Source organism: Protomyctophum parallelum, assembly GCF_964188405.1.
Source record: "Protomyctophum parallelum genome assembly, chromosome: 16".
NCBI lineage: Eukaryota > Metazoa > Chordata > Actinopteri > Myctophiformes > Myctophidae > Protomyctophum > Protomyctophum parallelum.
This window is the reverse complement of record NC_139711.1, coordinates 34886731-34907190: the sequence shown is the minus strand read 5'-3', so window position 1 is coordinate 34907190 and position 20460 is coordinate 34886731. Positions and strand designations below refer to the sequence as shown.

At 43.1% G+C, this 20460-nt stretch overlaps 2 protein-coding genes across 2 annotated transcripts in view; both read right to left on the bottom strand.

Moving 5' to 3' along the window:
- Window positions 1–959: 959 nt before the first annotated feature.
- trmt112 (tRNA methyltransferase activator subunit 11-2) lies at window positions 960–9501 on the bottom strand. The gene is made up of 4 exons (XM_083785553.1): window positions 9302–9501; window positions 4712–4813; window positions 1661–1753; window positions 960–1497 (listed from the first exon to the last, which is right to left on the bottom strand). Exons 1-4 carry the CDS (start codon window positions 9374–9376, stop codon window positions 1396–1398), a joined length of 372 nt encoding a protein of 123 aa, XP_083641679.1. The 5' UTR covers window positions 9377–9501; the 3' UTR covers window positions 960–1395.
- A 143-nt stretch (window positions 9502–9644) lies between these two features.
- The window catches only part of atg2a (autophagy related 2A), a 31463-nt gene continuing 20647 nt past the window's right edge, over window positions 9645–20460 (bottom strand). The window contains exons 29-42 of the mRNA XM_083786435.1: window positions 20249–20375; window positions 19858–20087; window positions 19423–19652; window positions 18734–18869; window positions 16098–16334; window positions 15555–15656; window positions 15241–15325; window positions 14984–15137; window positions 14493–14562; window positions 13784–13866; window positions 13291–13412; window positions 13022–13176; window positions 12396–12554; window positions 9645–11916 (exon numbers count right to left, since the gene is read on the bottom strand). Coding sequence (XP_083642561.1) covers window positions 11680–11916; window positions 12396–12554; window positions 13022–13176; window positions 13291–13412; window positions 13784–13866; window positions 14493–14562; window positions 14984–15137; window positions 15241–15325; window positions 15555–15656; window positions 16098–16334; window positions 18734–18869; window positions 19423–19652; window positions 19858–20087; window positions 20249–20375 — 2127 coding nt within the window. The 3' untranslated portion in view covers window positions 9645–11679. The remainder of the gene's footprint in view (window positions 11917–12395; window positions 12555–13021; window positions 13177–13290; window positions 13413–13783; window positions 13867–14492; window positions 14563–14983; window positions 15138–15240; window positions 15326–15554; window positions 15657–16097; window positions 16335–18733; window positions 18870–19422; window positions 19653–19857; window positions 20088–20248; window positions 20376–20460) is intronic.

Genomic DNA, 20460 nt, shown 5'->3' with positions numbered 1-20460 from the left:
TATAATTTATTAATTCATTTCCTTTTCTACATCTCTCCAACTAGCTTGCCTATAGCTTTCAATCTCTGTCCTTCCTTTCTTTCGTTCTTCCCCGTCTCATTGTTAATTACAGTTCAGGAGTTGGAAAGGACCGTTAATCTGTCAGGGGAGGCTTTTATTGCTGCTCTGCTGCCATCCCATTATACCATTATTATAGTCGTGGCAGCAGGCCTGTAATTGCTGTAAGTAGAAGGGAAAAAGGTAGGGAGAAAGAGAGGGGGGGAGAGAAAGAGGCTGCCCCAAGGCCCATGGTCAGGGATTCTTTTCTCTCCCACTGTCTCTCTCCTGGCAAAGTTTCTAAAAACGATAACTGCCTGGGAACAAATGGCGTCCTGTTCCAACTTGACTGATCATGCAATATCTCAGAGAGCCAGGACGGAACAGAAGTAATCAGAACAGACTATGCTTCGTAAAGTTAATTTGACTACGTGGATCTAAACTCTTTGGCAATCAGTTGCGCGCACACACACACGGCTGAGTGACCGGGGGGCTTTTTGGATCAAAGGAAAAGACAACCCTGGTGGTTGGCTGTGGGTACTGCGACGTGTGGCTTTTTTTTCTTCAAAAATACTTCCTCAAAAACAACTTCTACCCTCACTGCTTTTTCTGCCTCTTTCCTCCACGGCCAAATATAGCAGGGCCGCTGCCACGTCATTTGGCCTGCCGCACTTTCTCAACCCAGAGGGAGAATGAATGTGGAGCTGAAAGGATAGGGTTCACAGACTTCAGTCATAATCTACCCTTCATTCATGCAAATGCAAACACTTTAGGAGATATATATATATATATATATAGGAGATATATATATATATATATATATATATATATATATATACATACACACACACACACACACACACACACACACACACAAATGCTACTATGACAGTGAATCAATATCGTTGACCAATTTAGGCCACAAGTGAACAGTTTTGTTTTATTGAAAAATAAAAAATAAAAGAAACCCCACTGGTCACAAAGATAAATAGAAAACAAAACCACCACTCAGACTGAGAACAGAGCTGGGGATTATGTAGTTCCACTACGCACCATTTCTCCTTTTCCCAGGAGCAGCGCCGGCCACCAAAAAGCCTCAGACATCCTAACTTCAAACAATTGAATATGGCAGCGCATTTTCTCACAATACACACTCAAAACCAGAGTCCAGACGTTTTTCCTCTTAAAAAAAAAAAAAAGAACCCTGCAGTCCCATTATGACTGCTGGTTAGTGGTTAAGAATGAGGTGAGCAAGGAGTATCAACTGGTGATGATGTGTATACACTGTGCACTAGAGCTAAGGGGCCACCTTTGAGTAAATCCTAAACTAAATATATACACATGTATTTGGGCTTCTTTCTACACCTCATCCTCGTTCAGCAACATGTTGGGGACCCCTCTGGAAATGGGGAATTCACGTCCAGACTCGGGGCACTGCAGACAACCCTCGATAACCTCCACCTACAAACAACATATACAAAAACACACACAAAGTTCAACATGAGTTGCAAGTAGGAACTGGTGATAACAGAATGATATCAGAAGATGTAGTGTGTTTATGTTGTATCACCACTAGAGGTCCACACAGAGTAACAAATGCCTGTCAAGACAACTGCTGCTGTACCTCAAGCAGCACCCTGTGAACTTTCTTCAAGAACTCTTCATTCTTCTCATAGTCTGGTATCAGGTCAGTAGGCAGATCTTGTAGTTGATCCAGCTGTGGAGAGAAAATGCCTCATATTGTAGCAAGGAATCATACTGGACAACAATGCCTACCAGTAAAACAGAGTTTGACAGAATATCTTCACAAGAGCCAGCATAGCTGTGTGTGTGTCTTACTCTTAATAAATTCAATACTTGTTGGAAAGGGATCTTTTAAATACAAACAAAACAGTGACAACTCATGTGTGTGGCAGCTATATTAAATCATACAAATTTAATTAAATTATCAAATTAGTTGTGAATTTACTTTACAACTAAGAAACACCTAAAAGAATGTTTGAATTAAAAACATCTGGCTGTTGGAGAAGGTACCTGTATGAATCAAGCTGTTTTGATTCATTTTAAAATGAAAATTACCGGTATATTTTATACAATGTGATTGCGTGAACCTTTTATAATTTATTAATTGCCACACACATGGGTCATCACTGTTTTGTTTGTTTGTGAAAGGACCACAACGGAAATAAATGTTTTTAACCAACATGTATTATCTGTGAGAGACGGGTGACAGCCGGAATGTAGACGGCACCCCGGGAGCAGTATGGGTTAGCGCCCCAGCCTGCATCCTCCGTGAGGAGGAAGCCCAAAAACCTACGATGAGGCCTTTAGGAGGTAGCCTGGTTAATAAACCAGACCGAATCAGCCGTTGGCAAAAATAAATTGCCTGCCGGCGGATTACGGTCTGGAGAGGCTCAATTGTACGCCCATTTCCTACACCAGAGAAATGGGGCGGCCAATCGGGAAACGCTATGCAATATGGGCTGGCTTTGGTACAGTGACTTTCAATGCTTGAGACCTTTGACTGACAGTAGCTCTGACCAATTGCGTCAAAGAGAAAATGTTTCAACTCGCTCCCCTGGAAATGAAATCCAAGCTGAGCCTCCCCAGACTAATATCCCGCGGTCCGTGCGATATTAGTCTGGTTTATTAACCAGGCTATTTAGGAGGGCCATTCGAGCCGCAAGTGGAGCCTGCAGTACTACCGTTGCCCAGCGGTGGAGCCTGCAGAACCATTGCGGCTGAAGAATCCACCACTCCTGAATGAAGTGTCTGGTGCTGGGAGTCTGGTGCAACGCACAGGTCCTCGCTGTATTCCTGGTGAGAGCAGGAGTGGACCTGGTGAGACGTAGGAGGGGCCCGGACAGGAGGCAACCCACAGAGCCTAGTCCCTCCACATGCCAAAATTGTACCTCAGTCCCGGCATAGTAGTTCCGGAGTGCAACGACGTAGAGTCTGTGGGGGCCACGGGGCTGCAGCCCCCATGAAGAATCCTAGGGCCCCTTTAGGCCCCCATGAAGATTTTCGTGGACATTTTATATTTACATTACAGATTTCCTGGGAATTATTGACCCTCTGTGACTCTGTCACAGTCAGAGCATACTATTTACACATATTTAATTATTTACACATCCTCTCCGCCTGGCTGTTCAGAGGTGTTAAAAGGGTTGGGTGCGGCCTCCAAGTACTCAAATGCTAATCGGGTTTCTTTTGTTTTCACCTAGCCAGGGAGGTATAAATATGCCTACAGTACAGTACAGTGCCCTGCTTACTTTTCATTCACAATGAAACCGCCACCAGCTAAGAAGGGTCGCTTTGTCCAGAGAAAGCTACAGTTCGCCAATGATGCCAGCCTGTCGCCGCTAAACCTACCGCCGAAGCAGCTACTCCGAGTCCAACGGTTCTTTTAAGAGCCAATAACTCCTGCAGCAGTAACAGAGAGAGAGATACTGTTCGCCGCCAGCCTGTCGCCGCTTAAACCCGCCGCCGAAGCAGCTACTCCGAGTCCAACGGTTCTTTTAAGAGCCAATTGTTACAAGAATTTAGTAAAGAAATTGGACGTGTCTGACATAGCCAACGAGTTCATTGACCGCTGTGCTGTAAGGAGAAACACTTTCCTCGTGTGCTGAATGGTACGTGAATAATTGATCATGCTGAATCCCCATGAGGATTATCATAACTCTTCGGCTCTGCCGGAGTGGTTCCAACGGATTGTGTGGCCCTGGTCTTTCCCTGGTGGGTCTGATCGAGGGTAGCTACTGGGACGTGAGTCGGGACTTGATCACCCCGGCTGGGTCACCCGAGTGAGGGGTATGATGTTCGCGAGACCCGAAACCCTGATGACCTTGGGATACATCACTGAGGATACGTCCCAGTTGCATCCATGCGATGTATTTTCGTTCATCTGTGGGTTATTTGCAATTCTAATAAACTAGTAACAAACTAAGGGCTTTGCTTGGACACTCAAAATGACACAAATCAAAGTTCTCGATTGGGCACTGCATCAATACTGGTCCAATACAGGGCTGAACAGTGGTACTGATTACAGTAGAAAATGTGGTATTGGATCCCAGGTGTCAGTGCATGTAGTTAACACAATGCACCGATATGTTTTCTTAATTCAAATAAAGACACCCTACCAACAGCCATTAAGAAATGTGAATCCCTAGAGTCTAGACCCCTTTCAAAAACAGCTCTCAAAGAGCACCTATACGACTGCTGCAATTCGAAACTGGCCCCTGTAAAAATGTCAACCCCCCCCCCCCCCTTTTTTTCTCTCCATACTGTACAAGTGTATATTTGTACGTCTTTAATTAAATGTTCTGATGAATTGAAAATGGAGGACCCTAATGCAAACAAGTCTTAGTACTTTTCTGGTTTCATCCTCGTGCTTTTGTTTGAAATGTACCCATTCTACATACAGTACTATGAATACAAATTTCAGTCAATCGATGGACCCTGACGAGGGCTGGATATGCGATACGTTTATTTCTGTTTTTGAAGGCATATGGAGAAATAAACTCCTGGTTCTTGTCACTCCGAGTGCTACCCTTGCCTTGTCAAATGTTTATGATGCTTATCAAAAATACTAACAGATGAAACCAACAGATGACAGCTTCCGGAATCGACTTTATAGTTCCAGGCTCTATATACTAAGTATAAGATGACCACTCACCTCCCCAGCTGCCTGCACCAGAGCGCTCCACTCCAGCTTGGGGATCATACGACTGACAAACTGTGGGTTGAACTCCACCTCGTTCACCTTCACCTCTGTAGCCTGCGAGCACAACACAGGGGAAGAATCGTACATTAATCTATCATTTTGTCATATTAATCTATATTCAGGGTGCAACCTAAAAGCAGCAATATGTAACTTTTGTAAATGAATAAAATGTAATTTTGGCCAATCTAGGCTGCAGCCTAAATCAAGAAGGCAATTACAATGGTTTATCTTCATTTATAAATGTATTTATTTTAGGTGCCCTTCTCACCTGAAACAGTACTTGGCCCAGTCTACTTCGTCATATCCACTTAGACATCTATGAATTTGATCTTGGTCTTTCTGCTACAAAGCCCCATTTGATTGGAATACTCTTCCTCGATCGATTGCATCCTTGATTCAACTTGTTTATGCTTCTAAACTGACATGTAGCAGCAATGACATTTAATTTTACACTTATGTATCTGCACTGTCCCCTTCTTTCCTCTAATTGCTTAACAGCTGATGATGGGCGAGCGAGCTGTCTGTGTAATATATATGTGTGTATATTATCTGTGTACTGTATGTTTTTAATGCATCCTGTAACTGTTCTGTTTCATGGGTCCCCCTTGGAAATGAGATGCTGCATCTCAAGGCCCATGGCAGGACCTAGCCGCAATTTGCAACTCTAGATTTTTTTACAATGGGCTGAATCTAGAGTTGCAACACCCTCCATCCACTTCCTATCATGTTATGAGCTACTTTCTGTCCAAAATATTCCAAGATTGACATTCCGAGCCGCCATTTTGTATTTTTTCAACGTGCCGTAAAACAAGACGTGAGGGGGAGCGCTTGTTTAATAGAAGGCTGTGCGTGATGGGGCGTCGCACTGCGTCAGCCTCTTCTTTGGGTGTCTTACCTGCGCAGGTAAGATTCTATTAAACAAGCGCTCCCCCTCACATCTTGTTTTATGGCACGTTGAAAAAATACAAAATGGCAGCTCGGAATGTCACTCTTGGAATATTTTGGACAGAAAGTAGCTCATAACATGTCTACAGGGGATTTTTATGAAAAACAAGCTCGGCAGATTGAAAGAGGATAATTCAAGCTTGGACTGCAGCTGCAATGTTGGTGAGTTTAACGTCATTTAAGACAAGCAAAAAAACAAAAAAGATTAATAGGAAGTGGATGGAGGGTGTTGCAACTCTAGATTCAGCCTAGCCCTACAAGTCAGAACCAGGGGGGCAGTCAGACAGATATTTTGTGAAGCCACTGAGGAAATCGGGATTTCCTGAAAGTTCATATAATGGCCTGTTGTGGCGCTGTCACTGGACCCAAAAAAACCCATAGCCCCATAGAAGTCCATGTATTTGGGCCCAACTTCACCTAGACTGTATTACCTTAATAAACATGGTCATGAATACTTTCTGCTTCCAGTCACTAGTTTAAAGTCTCATTTCTAATGTCATAATATTCTTTTATAATTCTTTTATAAATTATGGTCCCATTTATAAAAGAAATGACCATAAAGTCGCGTATGTTCTGAGGGGCGTGGCTACCGTTACAGTCTATGATCGGGAGTCCCCACCCACTCGAGTCAAAATAAAAACCAACGGAGAAGAAGGGGGGAAGTCCCGCCTCGTTGTCTGGGCCAGCCAATGGGCCAGCTGGGCCCAAACGGATCAAGAAAGATGGCGACTTACAGTGCAAGGAATTACTGGCTTCATTTTACGTCCATGTTAGACCCGGGGAACGCTTTGTCCATATTTTTTACAGTCTATGGTCAGAACCCAATGCTACTGAAGTTTCTGACATTTTTGAGACCCAGATAGCATGGGGTCCTATTCCACCTCCACCCTGCCACCGGGTACGCACACATAATTAAACATAAATACCTTTGGATATGTCCTTCTGCGCTCTTTGAGGGCTTTTGTTCGTTTGAGGGCTTCTGAATGTGTGAACTATAAGTACCTATAAATACCACTGCGAATATCTCCTGTGGTGTGGAAGCCGTTAAGTATTTTTAATTTGTTTGACCGATTTGGTCGCTTTGATTCTTCTCTTCCTTCCTTATTTATTGACACCTCATTGTACCGCCTATCTGGCCAGCTAGTGGCTATAGCTATGACAGAGCAGATCAGAAGCAGGAACGTAGCCATGCACAAGCCAACCGCACATCGGGAGGCGGTACAATAAACGGTAAATAAACAAGAAGAATCAAAGCGACCAAATCGGTCAAACAAAGATTAAAAATACTTAACGGCTTAGAACGACTAGAATTCGCAGCGGTATGTATAGGTACTTATAATTGACACATTCAGAATAACTCAAACGAAAAGAAGCCGTCAAACGACGCAGACACGACGTATCCGACAATATTTATGTCCGCATTCTATCATTTCAATATGAAAACACAGATACGCACAGGGACCCCACGGGTAGCCCGGTTCGGCACGAATCGATTGGGCTGACCCAGGGGGTTCCGAGAGGGGCTAGATTCAGCCCATTGTAAAAAAATCGAAATGATTATTTTTTTAAGTGTTGCACTTTGGAAGCACTCGTTTCTGTTAACGGGTCGCGCTGCTGCCTCCTGCATTATGTGCAAATTCGAAACAGGTTGAACGCAGGGCCGTTCAGTGACGTACGACGAGTGCTTCCAAACTGGCAGAGGATGTCTTGACAGAAAGTAGCCCCTCTCGGAACTCTCCATAAAGCTTTTCTGAAATTTTGATGAGTTTTATGTAGGGTCCCTGTTCATGACTATATTTTCGTATGGGAATTCTGGAACGCGGACATAAACATGCTCTCTAAGGCCTCTTTTAGACGGGGACCCTCTCCATATAACACGTCAAAGTCCCGTTGCGTTCTCATTTTTTCTTACCCTTTACACGAGAACGCACACGTTATGATATAATGTGCTATTTTGCTATACTGTCGCTAGGTGGCGATAACGGGCTGCCAAATAGACAGGTCACCCACGTACAAGAAGAAGAAACCTTCACGCAAGCCTGCGCAACACGGCTCTGGGCGCGCCACGGGATGGTATATATTGTATAATACATTAGGCTACATAAACGCTGCTGCCGTCTATCACAAGGCTTTTTATTTACATCATGGTTTTACATTCAACATCGCTGATGAGCATCACTTTGTAGGCGAGGAGGGAGGCTTGTTCAGGAACTCCATTATATCATAATGATATGGCTCTGCATCAATGTAATAAACATATGCGCTGTGAGCCAACGTGAGCCATGATGTCATAAGTTTTGCGGATTCACCGTTTTGCCTGTTTATATGGAGACCATAGGAAACGGTGTTCTGAAAGATTTCCACTCTGGGAGGCAGTTTCACTTCGATGCGTTTTCACCTCCTGAGAACACCGTTCTCGTCTAAATGACAGCGCTAAACGGTACTTTATTTTGCCGTTTTTTATGAACACCATCCTCGTGTAAATAGCACCTAAGATCGTATCTGCGGCGTTTGACGGCCTTTTTTGCTTGAGTTATTCTGAATTCGTGAACTTTAAGTACCTATACATCCCGCTGCGAATATCTCCTGTGGCGCGGAAGCTGTTAAGTAATTTTTAATCTTTGTTTGACCGATTTGGTCGCTTTATTTCTTCTTGTTTGTTTACCGTTTATTGTACCGCCTCCCGGTGTGCGGTTGGCTTGTGCCAGCTACGTCCCTGCCTCTGATCTGCTCTGTCATAGCTATAGCGCCACTAGCTAGCCAGATAGGCGGTACAATGAGGTGTCAATAAACAAGGAAGGAAGAGAAGAATCAAAGCGACCAAATCGGTCAAACAAAGATTAAAAATACTTAACGGCTTCCGCGCCACAGGAGATATTCGCAGCGGCATGTATGGGTACTTATACTTCACAGATTTAGAAGCCCTCAGACGAAAAAAAGTCGTCAAAGAGCGCAGACAGGCGTTATCCACGTTGTTTATGTTTTATGTATGTCCGCGTACCAGGTGGCATGGTACTGCTGCAACAGGACCCCATGCTCTGGGTCTAACAGATGTCAGAAACTTCAGTAGCATTGGGTTCTGCTTGGAGGGCTAGACAGAAAGTAGCTCATAACATCTCTATGGTGGATTTTTATGAAAAACAAGCTCGGCAGATTGAAAGAGGATAATTCAAGCTTGGACTACAGCTGCAATGTTGGTGAGTTTAACGTCGTTTAAGACAAGCAGATCGCAAACCAAAAATGATGAATAGGAAGTGGATGGAGCTTGTTGCAACTCTAGATTCATCCCATTATAAAAAAATCTAGAGTTGCAAATTGCGGCTAGGCAGGACCATGGGATGACCATGAGCCAGCCGTATTACCTTCATCATCTGGAAACAGTGGTTTCATTATGAATTATCCAAGTGCAAAACATTTAAAGACGTATAGACACTTCTATATAGCCAAAGAACAGAACAGGAATTCATCAAAAAGGAGGTAAAAGCATCAAAAAGCATAAATTAATTGAATAGACGGGATTATTTTCTATAACTCTTTACCACTGTACCTTATATTTGCAAACTGTTAAGTGTTCAATTAACCAACCAGGGACATTACCTTGATAACCAGCGGATAGCCTTTGGTAACTCCTTTCACGTGAGACGTCAACATGTTATGCGTCAGTAGTTTCATCTTTAAAACAACAGCTATATAATGTATATGATACAAAACTACGATTCAACTCGTTTTCTTACGGCGTCTTTACTACAGATGCTGATTTCACCAACATTAACGTTCACGCTCAAAACGTTACATGTGGACCGGAAGTATGACTTGGTGCATCCGTTCCAAGTTCCCCCGAAACATTTTGTCCATTCAAGTTCCCACTACAAAAATGTTTGTCTGTACTCAAATAAATGAAAATTACTGGCAAAAGACCGTTTTTATATTCAAAATTTTATTCTTTGTATTAATTTGTGTACTCATTGTCTTTGTAATATACAGGTCATTCATACAGCGTATCGTATGATATAGTAAATAATAGTAATTACACACACGAGGTGTAACAAATATATCAACCAACCTGTCACCCTCACAAACATGCATCATGCGCGTGCACACACCCACACGCGCACTCAAACAAATACAACTCACACTCACACACATGTAAAACTTTGTTAAGCCACAAAACCCCCATTTATTTTTCTCCAACAGTTTCATATCTCCAGAATTATCCTTACTTCAAAAATGAGTATGACAATTAATACTATGTTTAATATCTTACAAAAAACAACAAAAGAGAAATCAAAATAAATGCAAGAAGGCAACTAAAGAAATGAATTAAGCAAAGACTGTGAAAATTGAGCATATTAATGGGACTCTCTTTAACTTGAAGCAAAACACAACAGAGCTGAACAGCAGAACAGACGAGTCATTTAGAAATGTTGATTAGAAGTAGATCCCAGTAAGATATTTAACCGTGGGTTGAGCGAGTTTACAGAGAATCGAACCGGCCTTTGAAGAGCCATTGCAGAATACATTGTGTGATTTTCTATCCAAACGACTCATTTGATCAAGTGTTTCGATAAAGTCAGGATACTTGTCAAATATAATACATGTATGAATATGAGCCTGTATGTGTCACAATTATAGTCGAGTATCATGAATATAATAGAGCACCAGGGAAGGCATCACAAACTAGTAAATAAAAAAGGTCACTCTGCGAGCATTATGGCACAAATATAAACACTACAGGGGCCATGGGGAATCGCAAGGGCAAGGCTGGAACAATCAAAGAGGGTACTGTTGTGACATCAGCGTGGGGAAAAAACAGACCTGTCACCGCATCATCTGGAGGGATCTTGGAACAGTCTCACTGTATCCACTATTTGTCTCTCCACACGTGAACCAGGGTTGGGATAACTTCACCTCTACATAGAAGTCAATCAGTGAAGTAATAAAGTGTTTTGTAATCCAATGGTTAAGACTTACTTACGCCTTCTGCCCCTTCTGGGGCCTATGCCTTCATAGGCATAGGCCCAATGGTTAAGACAGACATTCCTATATATCGGAAGAGTGACACTATAGGGTAGCTTGTGGGGAACTCGTGTTTTGTGTTGATTTTGTATTGTATTGTCTTTGTGATGTTTTGTTGTGGGTGTTTTGAACAGATTGTGAAGATGAATATCCTTTGGGACAATAAAGATTATTATTATTTATTGTTAATATTATGTCTTGCTGCTTGCTATGTTCTGGAACACTGGTGGAGCTGTTGCCCCCGCGACCGACTACCGATAAGCGGTTGAAGATGGATGGCTGGATGGATGCTTGCTATGTTCCCTGACTTTTAACGTATAGTTTGAACACCTATCACTGCACAGAATCTTTCAGGCATTGGTGCATTGATTTTTGATTCACCAGGGAGAAAGGTAATGGCATTAAAATATCTCCTTCACTCCTCCAACATGGTGACATCAATGTTTTAACCACTGATACTCTCAACAACCACTCCATTACAGGTCTTCACCATGCTAAGCAGACATGGGAAGTGAGCTGATATCTAAATCGATCTAATGGGAAATGTTTTCCATATCTCACTTCACTTGTAGCAGCACTGTGTGAATTCAAGGGTTCAACAACAAGTATTGTTGTTTCTTTTATAAATAACATAGGAAAACGCCATATGCTCTTAGTTAGTTTCTGTTACGCACAACAAAGTCAGATGATGGTGATACGTTTGCATACTAGAAAGTTACCGATTGCATCAGAAGGTGAAATATTATTCAATGATTATGATGGAGCGATGTGAAATACTGGGTGTCAGTCACTGCAGTAGTAGTTAGTCCTTTTTTGCATCAGAACACACTCTTCAGACTCTCATCCATATATATACACATTCATACGCACATTCAATTACTCGATTCACTCCCTCAACTGATACTCTCCAGAGTGACTCACGCCCACAAGCACACACAAACATGTCATCTTAAAAGTAATCACTCTGGGCCATCATCTGTGCGCCATTTTAAAAAGTCCTCCTTCCGCGCATCTGGTTTGATCTGGTTCCGCATGCCACCCAGCAGGTTGGAGGTTGCCTCGGAGGCCACTATTAGAGGACGGACCACTGTGGGCGGGATCTGCCGCAAGACGCCGCCCACGGCGCCAGGGAGACCCTTCTGCTCGTGGCCACGGGAAGCAACGTCACACAACGTCTGAGCCGTGTCGATCATTCCCTAGAGGAGAGAGAAGAGTTTAATCATGAATGCACGTCAAACGTGTTGCAGGGCGTCCGCAAGTTTTTACCAGTTCAATAGAGCACCGAAGTCTGACGCCAATATCACTAGAGGGCGCCAAGTACATGGGTTTGTGTACTTTTTTATTCGTATTATAATCCCCATAGGGGGATCTTGGATCGCAAGAACTGTGTTTGAAAAGTAAACAAAACATCCCGGCCGTTCACTCATATGGATAAGAATCAACTGACTGAGAGAAAAACTAATTACATTTTTGTTAGAAACAGACTGTATCAAATATGAGTAATAACAGTTTGTTTATTTTTGGACAACAATGCTTATATGAGACGATTTTAAGATGTCCCCATGTTATTCTCCATAGAGAAAAACGTCCGTGAACCCCTTGGAACCAGAAGATGAGCAAGTGACGGCAGGACTTCGGCGCCCTATAGACACGTAGTTTTGAGATGAGAACCCACCTCTCGGACGGTATCGTAGGCCTTTGCCACACCCTCTCGGAGGTCTGCGGGCTGGTGAGCTCGGCGGGGTCGATTGGAGGTGGCCCGACCCTCTGTGATGGCATAGCGCGTGAGAGGTGGTGTGGGAGACAGGATGTCATACACAGTCTCTGCTGTGGCCTGCAGAGTGAGAGGGAGACTTGAGCATTAACTTAGGTACTAACTACACTACTACATATGATATGCTGAATGTACAGGTACTAACTACACTACTACATATGATATGCTGAATGTAGAGTAGAAAGTACTCATTATGCAAAATGTCCCGTTTCGAATGTTTTCAAATATGTAAAATGTGTAAGATGTGTAAAATATGTAAAATCTTTTGAAAATAGCAAATCTGATAGCAGATCTATTATTTTCAGATGGCCGAAATGTAGGGTTGAAGTGGTTAATGTATGTTTTGTAAGAATAATACAAATCTACAAACTAAATAGTAAGTAGTACGTTTTCAAATAATAAGTAAAAGTACAGAAAATTGGAAATACTCCAGTAAAGAACAACAAAAACATATATATCTCAAATGTATTATTAAATACAGTACAGTAATGTGTACTTTGGGTACTGTCTGTGTACATGGCTGGTACCTGTATGGCCTGCACAAGCCTGTTACTGAGCTCCAGAGCGGCTGAGGCTGTGGAGGTGCCAAATGATGCTGCCCCCCTCTGGAGACCTCGGATAATGCGTCCATCTTTTCTGTATTGCTCTATAGGCATCCAGAACAGATCCTTTACGCCATGGACTAAAAGAAACAGAAGGGACAGGAAAATGATGGAAATGGATGCCATTACATACCACCTAAAGTCACACGGAGCTTCAGTTCATTTTGGTAGAGAAACGTGAAATATCAACTCACACAACTGGACAACAGAGTGCATGGGGCCTACACCTCCCAGAATGCCTTGCAGCTGGTTCTTCCTTATGTCAGTCAGCCATTCTGAGACGGCATAGTGGATCACCTTGTCTACACCAAGAAGACTGCAAAGAAAGAAACTAATTCATCACACAAATCACAATGTTCTGATGTAAACAAGCAAACAAACAAAACACCTATGTAAAAAAAGAAAAGAAAATAAAGAGCGAGAGAGAGAGAGAGAGAGAGAGAGAGAGAGAGAGAGAGAATGTGATGGTAAGGCTGGTGATCAGAGAAGAGTTAAGAGTTAATGTGGTAACAGACTGATGCATAACTTATAATTAAAGAGGGAAATTAGCTACAGTATGAAGGCTATTCTTTTTAGCCAGCAATTTTAAGGATTCCCTGTGGGGCATAATACGATCAATAAATCCTGATAGTCTAAATCAAAGCGCTACTTGTTCTCTGCACTTTGATAAAGAGTGTGTGTTGGTACCCATTTCTGCAGCAGAGTCTCTTCAGCTTCAGTTCTGAGCAGTTTAACTGGGCTAGGCCAATCAGGATCCCTGCAAATGTTCCCTTTGAAAGCAGAACAGATTAGATGCCAGAAGAGTGAGGTTACTGGAAGTTATGAGGTTCCAGAGCAATTTGACCAAAACAAAAAGAAGAAAAGTACTCAACATGGCCAAAACGTCAAAGTGCATTCATGCCATGTGTCAGCAGCATGATGTTGTTTAATCATTAATGAATGTATCATCTATTAATTAAAAGTGTTCTGAATACCTCGTTTCATTTGTCACTTTTTTAAATTCTAACTTTATTTGTTTACATAAAGGACACTAGTAGTCCTCCAACATCAAATGCATGAGACATGTGTGTGTTTTATACCTATATAACAGAGTAATTTGCTAAACATTCCAGTCATTCCAACCAAATTACAAGGCAGCCGGCAGTGATAATGTGCAACGTTTCCTGTTTACTGCCAGAGCAGTACACCAAGTATTGAAAAAACTAGAAAAGAAAGCAAAAAAACAATAACAAAAAACAACAAATACGGCACATACTGTATGTGTCTTAAATTAATGCAAAACGTAACAAATAAGACCATTTTCTGATGAAGTAACATCCATGAAAACCATATAATGTGTATGCTTGGAAAGCTTGGAATGTGACAAATGGATTGTTGGTATCAGTTCGTTACTAACCTGTTCAATGACCACATGTTTACCATGATAGTCCAGCCAGATAGGCACTTCAGAGGTGAAACGAAACTCCCTGGAGAAGATGGTAGAAAGAGTGATGGAGAGATGTCATTAGATGACAAAAAGAGAGAAATGATTCAGACATTAAACCTTGATTTTTACCCTTTATTTACGACTTACTTTGAGAGACATAATAACAATCTTTTTCACCACGCCGCCTGTTTTATGATTACTCAAGTAAAAGTCAAGTAAGTCAACATAAGTGAGTATAAGCACAGTCTTCCATTGCAGGCAGTGAGACCACTGAGAGACTAAAAAACTAAAAAAAGTAAACAAAACTAAATGGCAGGTGTGTGGTTAATAGTTGATGAAGGGGACGACATCACTCACTGTACACCGCTTGTGACAGGATTTGGAACCATGCTTGTTAGCATCATCACACATCAACTCCCTCAACACCTCATCGTTGAGATGTGATTGCGCTGCTTACATACCGGAAGTAGATTGGCTGGTCGGCGGAGGAGGTGGAGCCAGCGGAAGAGGAGCTCTGTTCACTGTAAGTGGTTTCCACGGAAGCAGTGAGGTCAGCGTCCAGGACCCCACCTGACTCCGCCTCCTCAGAGGACTTCTGTGAGGAGTCTGCCTTCACTGAGAGCATCAATGGATACAAAAACAATCTCATGTGATCTCTCTCTCTCTGACACGGGTTTATATACGGTATGCATAAAAACATTGAGGACATCCAGCTCACCCTCGGCTGCAGGGTCCAAAGGCAGGTAAGGGTTAACAGATGAAGCCAGATTACTGAAGAAATCTTTCAGGAAGAACAGAGCATCCTGGAGAGGAAAGATATGATAAGACCGGTTGAGGAGTTCTATCGTGGACAATAGGCAGATACAACATTCCAAATGTAAACTTCCATAGACATTGAGACAGTCACAACAGCACAGTATAATATCTATGGAAGATGGGGAAAAGAAGCTGGTATTGGTTTGTTAAACAATACCAGTTGTGTTTGTATAAGTAAGTGGATATACTGTGGCTCTTGGTGCTGCTGGTACCTACCTGGTCAATGTTGAGTCGTAGGGGCAGAAGGCTGACTCGGAGACAGCACTCTGGACCTCCGAGGCCAGACTCTGGACACACCTGCAGGGCCTTCACTGTCAACTGAGACACACAAACACCTACTCTTACAACCAATACAAAAGATGATGAATGATGAATATGACATAATGTAACTTATTTAATTCCCCTTCTTTGCAATGTTTTTTCTCTCTCAAACAAAATATTTTGAGATGGGGGGAGGGGGGGGGGGGGGAGGCGGTCAAATTCATGCAATTTTGGGAGTCCTTGACATAAAAAATGTTGAGAACCACTGATAATATGTTTTTCCAAAAACATTTTTAGAATGGGCCTGTCTTTACACCAATAGAATAATGGAGAAATCATTGTCGGCTAACTTCAATCACAGAAAAGCACACATTTTATGACATCCCTAACGATTTGGCACCTCAGCCGATTAAAGTTAAACACAACATAGAACCACGGGAAACTCCACTCCACCCTTTCTTCATTACGTGGATATTTTCCCTTGGCTCCCCGTCTCACCATGTTGGAGTGGGCTCGGCGAGGCATGCTCTCGCTCGTGTAGAGGTATAGGAACTTGTTGAGCTGAGAGGAAGCCAGCCTGTCTCGGACCTCCAGCTCCTGGACGATGAACACCTGCCTGGAGAGGGGCTGCTCGCTGCCCGGCCCCATTCCCACAGCAGTGCCAAAAGACACCCCCTCTCCCTCCTGCCCCGGGACTGGCACTGCCACAACGTAGGCCTCGTGCTGGAAGGACACCTGTGTGACAGCAGTGGTGTAAAGTTACTAGTATTTACTTAAGTACAATTTTGAGGTATTTGTACATTACTTGAGTAATCCCAATTTCCAATAATTTTACTTCTACTCTCAGAGACAAATATTGTACTTTTATTTCACTACATTTATTTGTTAGGTTTAGTTGCTAGATATTTTGTAGATTTGGATTACGGTATTATTACAAAACATAGGGCCCACCTACATTAACCACTTCAGCCCTATAAACATTTTGGCCATTTGAAAATAGACGATCTAGAAGCTCACAATGCGTCGCTATGTGACGTATTGTGAGCATATAGATCGGCTATTTTCAAAAGATTTCTATAAAGTTGAAAACCTGAAATTGGCATTCTACATAAAGAGTACTTTCTACTTTTGGTAGTTTAAGTACATTTTAATACCAAATTACCAATACATTTGTACTTTTACTCAAGTAAATGTTGAATTCCAGACTTTTACTTACAACAGTATTTCTATATTGCAGTATAAAGTTCTCAAACTCTGCCCGAACCCGACCAGGCCCGACCCGACGTTTTCGGGCCGGGCTGGGCCCAAATAATTATGCTAATAAGTCGGGCCCTACATTGATTGAACCCTACAAACCCTCCCGCGCACTCAGATCAGCCAACGCAGGGAAGCTGGAAGTACCCTCACTAAAAACGCCGGGACAACGCTCCACACGTCCCAAACTCTTCTCCCTTCTGGCTCCAAAACTGTGGAATGCACTTCCCATTGCAGTCAGAACTGCAGCATCACTCCCAATCTTCCGCCGTAGCCTGAAGACCCACCTTTTCAGACTCCATCATGGCCCATAGCACTTACCCTAAACCCTTAGATAGCATTTCTGTTGGATTATATAGCATTTGATACAGACTTATAGCATGTTATGTAGACAGCACTGTAATTGTATTGTATGTAGTCATAGCACGCCATAGTACACATGCATAGCATAGTAGTAAAGATGTATAGTTTATATGTATAAGTGTATGTATAGTTTCACTATATAGATATTCCACTGTTACTTTCTTAGCTTACGCATGTTTCATGATAAATACTTTTATGTGATGTATTCCCATGCTTTTGTTTTTGCTCAAATGTAAGTCGCTCTGGATTAAGAGCGTCTGCTAAATGCCTAAATTGTAAATTGTAAATTGGGCCGGGCCGAGCCTCGGGATTGGTGATTTTCCGCGATTTTGTTATTTTTTCTTTCTTTTTTAAAAAGAGTGTTATTATAATAAAAATAGCAATTCTGTTATTTGTGTAATGTGATTGTGTATAGGCCTACATGTATGTATTTATTATGAAGAGGGCTGCGCTAGGCGATTCACTTGTGACAGGAGGACTGGAGGCGGGGGTCGCATCGCACTGGCATTTCAGACTCAGAGGCCTCGTACACACATGTCAAACCACGTGACTTCCATTGGAAAAGCATTGAGCCTGAGGCGGCCATGAAACACAGACAGAACAGATCATGTCCGTCCGGCATGTGTGTACGAGGCCAGAGCAGCATGCAGCCGGCCCCGCAGTCCTGCACTGCGCGCAGGCAGTACAGTAGAGAGAACAGTGAACTGTGTGAGACTTGCTTGCTTGCCTGCCTGGCCTTACCGCTGGTTTCCCTCTGGTTTGCGCACCAAACAAGTTACTAACCACCAGTTAACTTGCCAAGTTGCCATATGCTTAAATATTTTATAAAATCAATCAGATTATCACAGCTGAAGAAGTGTCAGGTTTTCGTCATGTTGCACTGAGTCTCGTTAACCCAGCTGGCTGCGATGAATAAAACATAATTATTAATCAACGTCACCAAACAATCCATGGTGATATATAACTTAAACGCTACAAGTAAAGCAACTTCACTTCAGAGGAAACTAAGGGAGGGAGCTGCAGCTGCTATTCGTGTTTACTCACCAGTCACCACCACCACTGTATGGAATCCATTAGAATGATTGGAAATGGAAGTTATGGAACATTAATAGCCTATTCTAACGTGAGTTACATACATCCTTTATTTCGATAAGTCCGTTGATCTCCTTTCTCACTTTCACACTGAAACACGGCGCCGCTGCACCGCAATTTTGAGCTGGTTTTTTTTCTCTCTTTTTTTTCTGTCAGGCTTTTGTCGGGCTTCGGGCTTAACATTATGGTAATTCTTAGGGTCGGGCCAAGCCTCGGGCTCGATGAGTAACTCGATGAGTCTCAACTTTGCAACGTTCGGCACAGCATCTCGCTCGCCTAAGCTCGGTCGGCAGTGCCTCTCGTGACTCAAGTCGGTGAAAACGAGTGGACCTTTTTCAATCATACTGTGAAGTTTGATTAAACTAAGATTCATTAGCGGTTTTCTCCTGTACATACACATGCATTGCACACACACACACACACACCTTGGTGAGCTGTATCTCCATGAGTAGCGTGTGTTGCCGACCGCTGCCTCCAGCCCAGCGCCAAGAATTCTGAGGTCGGGAGGAAGGTGCGGAGCGGGATGGGGAGCCACGTAAACCCGCCGGGACCGAACGCCCACTGGAAGATGAGCAAAGTGGCAAAAGTGAGGGAGAAAGCAATCATGGAGTTATGTTGTATACTGAAAGAGACTGTGAGGAGAAACCTTCATTGGCTTACTGATCTGTCTATCATACAGTGAAAGTACACACACACACACACACACACACACACACACACACACACACACACAATTTAATGTACTAAATTAACTATTTCCCTTTTGCTGTGATCACTAGAAGCTAACTTAATTTTAATTATTTATTCTGTTAATGACAAAGTATTAATTATGTTGATCTGATTATTTTCCTGGGCCCGGTGGACCTTTGCTGCATGTCACTCCCCGACTCCCTCTCCCATGTCATGTCTCTCTACACTGTGGACTATCAAGAGGCAAGAAAAGCCAGAAATAAAAAATATTAAAATATAAGATATATAATGAACAGTATGAAAGCATTACGTTGTAGTCCAAAGCATGAGTCAAGTTACAATGTGAGAGACATTTGATGTTTCTGTAGTCACTGTGCGTGAGTCACAGTGTGTGTGAGTGTGAATACACAACAACATGGGTTACCGATTTCCATGCTGGGAATGTACGGACACGGGCTTGCCCCCGAAGTCCTTGCCCCCGTACAGGTGCCAGACAACCGAGACCTCCCGGAGCACCACCCTGCTCTGGGGCATCGGGAAGCGGCTGGGCGCCCTGAGCAGGTCCGAGCTGCCCCGTGGCCTGGAGAAGTGACCATCTTTCACCTTAATGGGCCCCTGGGCCAGCACCGTCACCACAGGCTCACCGTCCCGGGGCTGAGAGAGGGATCAATGCGATAGAGTCAATCAGTCAATGAGATAGAGTCAACGTCATAGCCTTCACCTGTATTCATGCCATGTCACAAAATATCACCTGCATATTCAAAAATATTAAAAAGGACAGATTTCGGTCACTGAGACACTTGATATGTATCTGTCGTCCAAAGAAACCAATTAAACAAAACAACTGAATTAAACTCACAGGAATGCCCATGCCAGGAGCCTCCAATATGCAGAAGTCATCGTTGTCCGTGGAACCCTCAGAGCCTTCTTCCGACATCATATCAGCCTGTGCCTCAGTCGCTGTGGCCACCAATCCATCCAGTTCAGAGTCTTCCTCTTCCAGAAGGGAGGAAGGGAGGTGGAGCTTTGGGGCCTCTCCGGGGAACAGGTAGACTGAGACAGGGGAGCCCCGCGGCACCGTGGGAGAACCTGAACACACGCACAGCATCGGATGGAGATACAAGGTGGGAGGGTTTTTTGATATTGGCTGAATTGAATTTAGAAACCAATACAGAGAGAATATCCTGTTTTGTAAATCAAACACATTCTGACCATCCACGTAACAGAAAGTAAGAAATCATCTTCAATACCTGAATCTAGCTCCACATCTCGCTGTGTCTTCTCCGTGTCAATCAAAGCATCGGTTAGATCATACTGATTTATCTCAGCAGTCTCGGCAGGAGGGCAGGGCGGCAGCGAGGCAGGGCTTTCTGACAACTAAAGACATTTCATTGTTTAAATTGAAGCCACTTAGCACAACAAACAACTTGTGTTCAAGTTTATTCAGCTTCTGACACAGTCA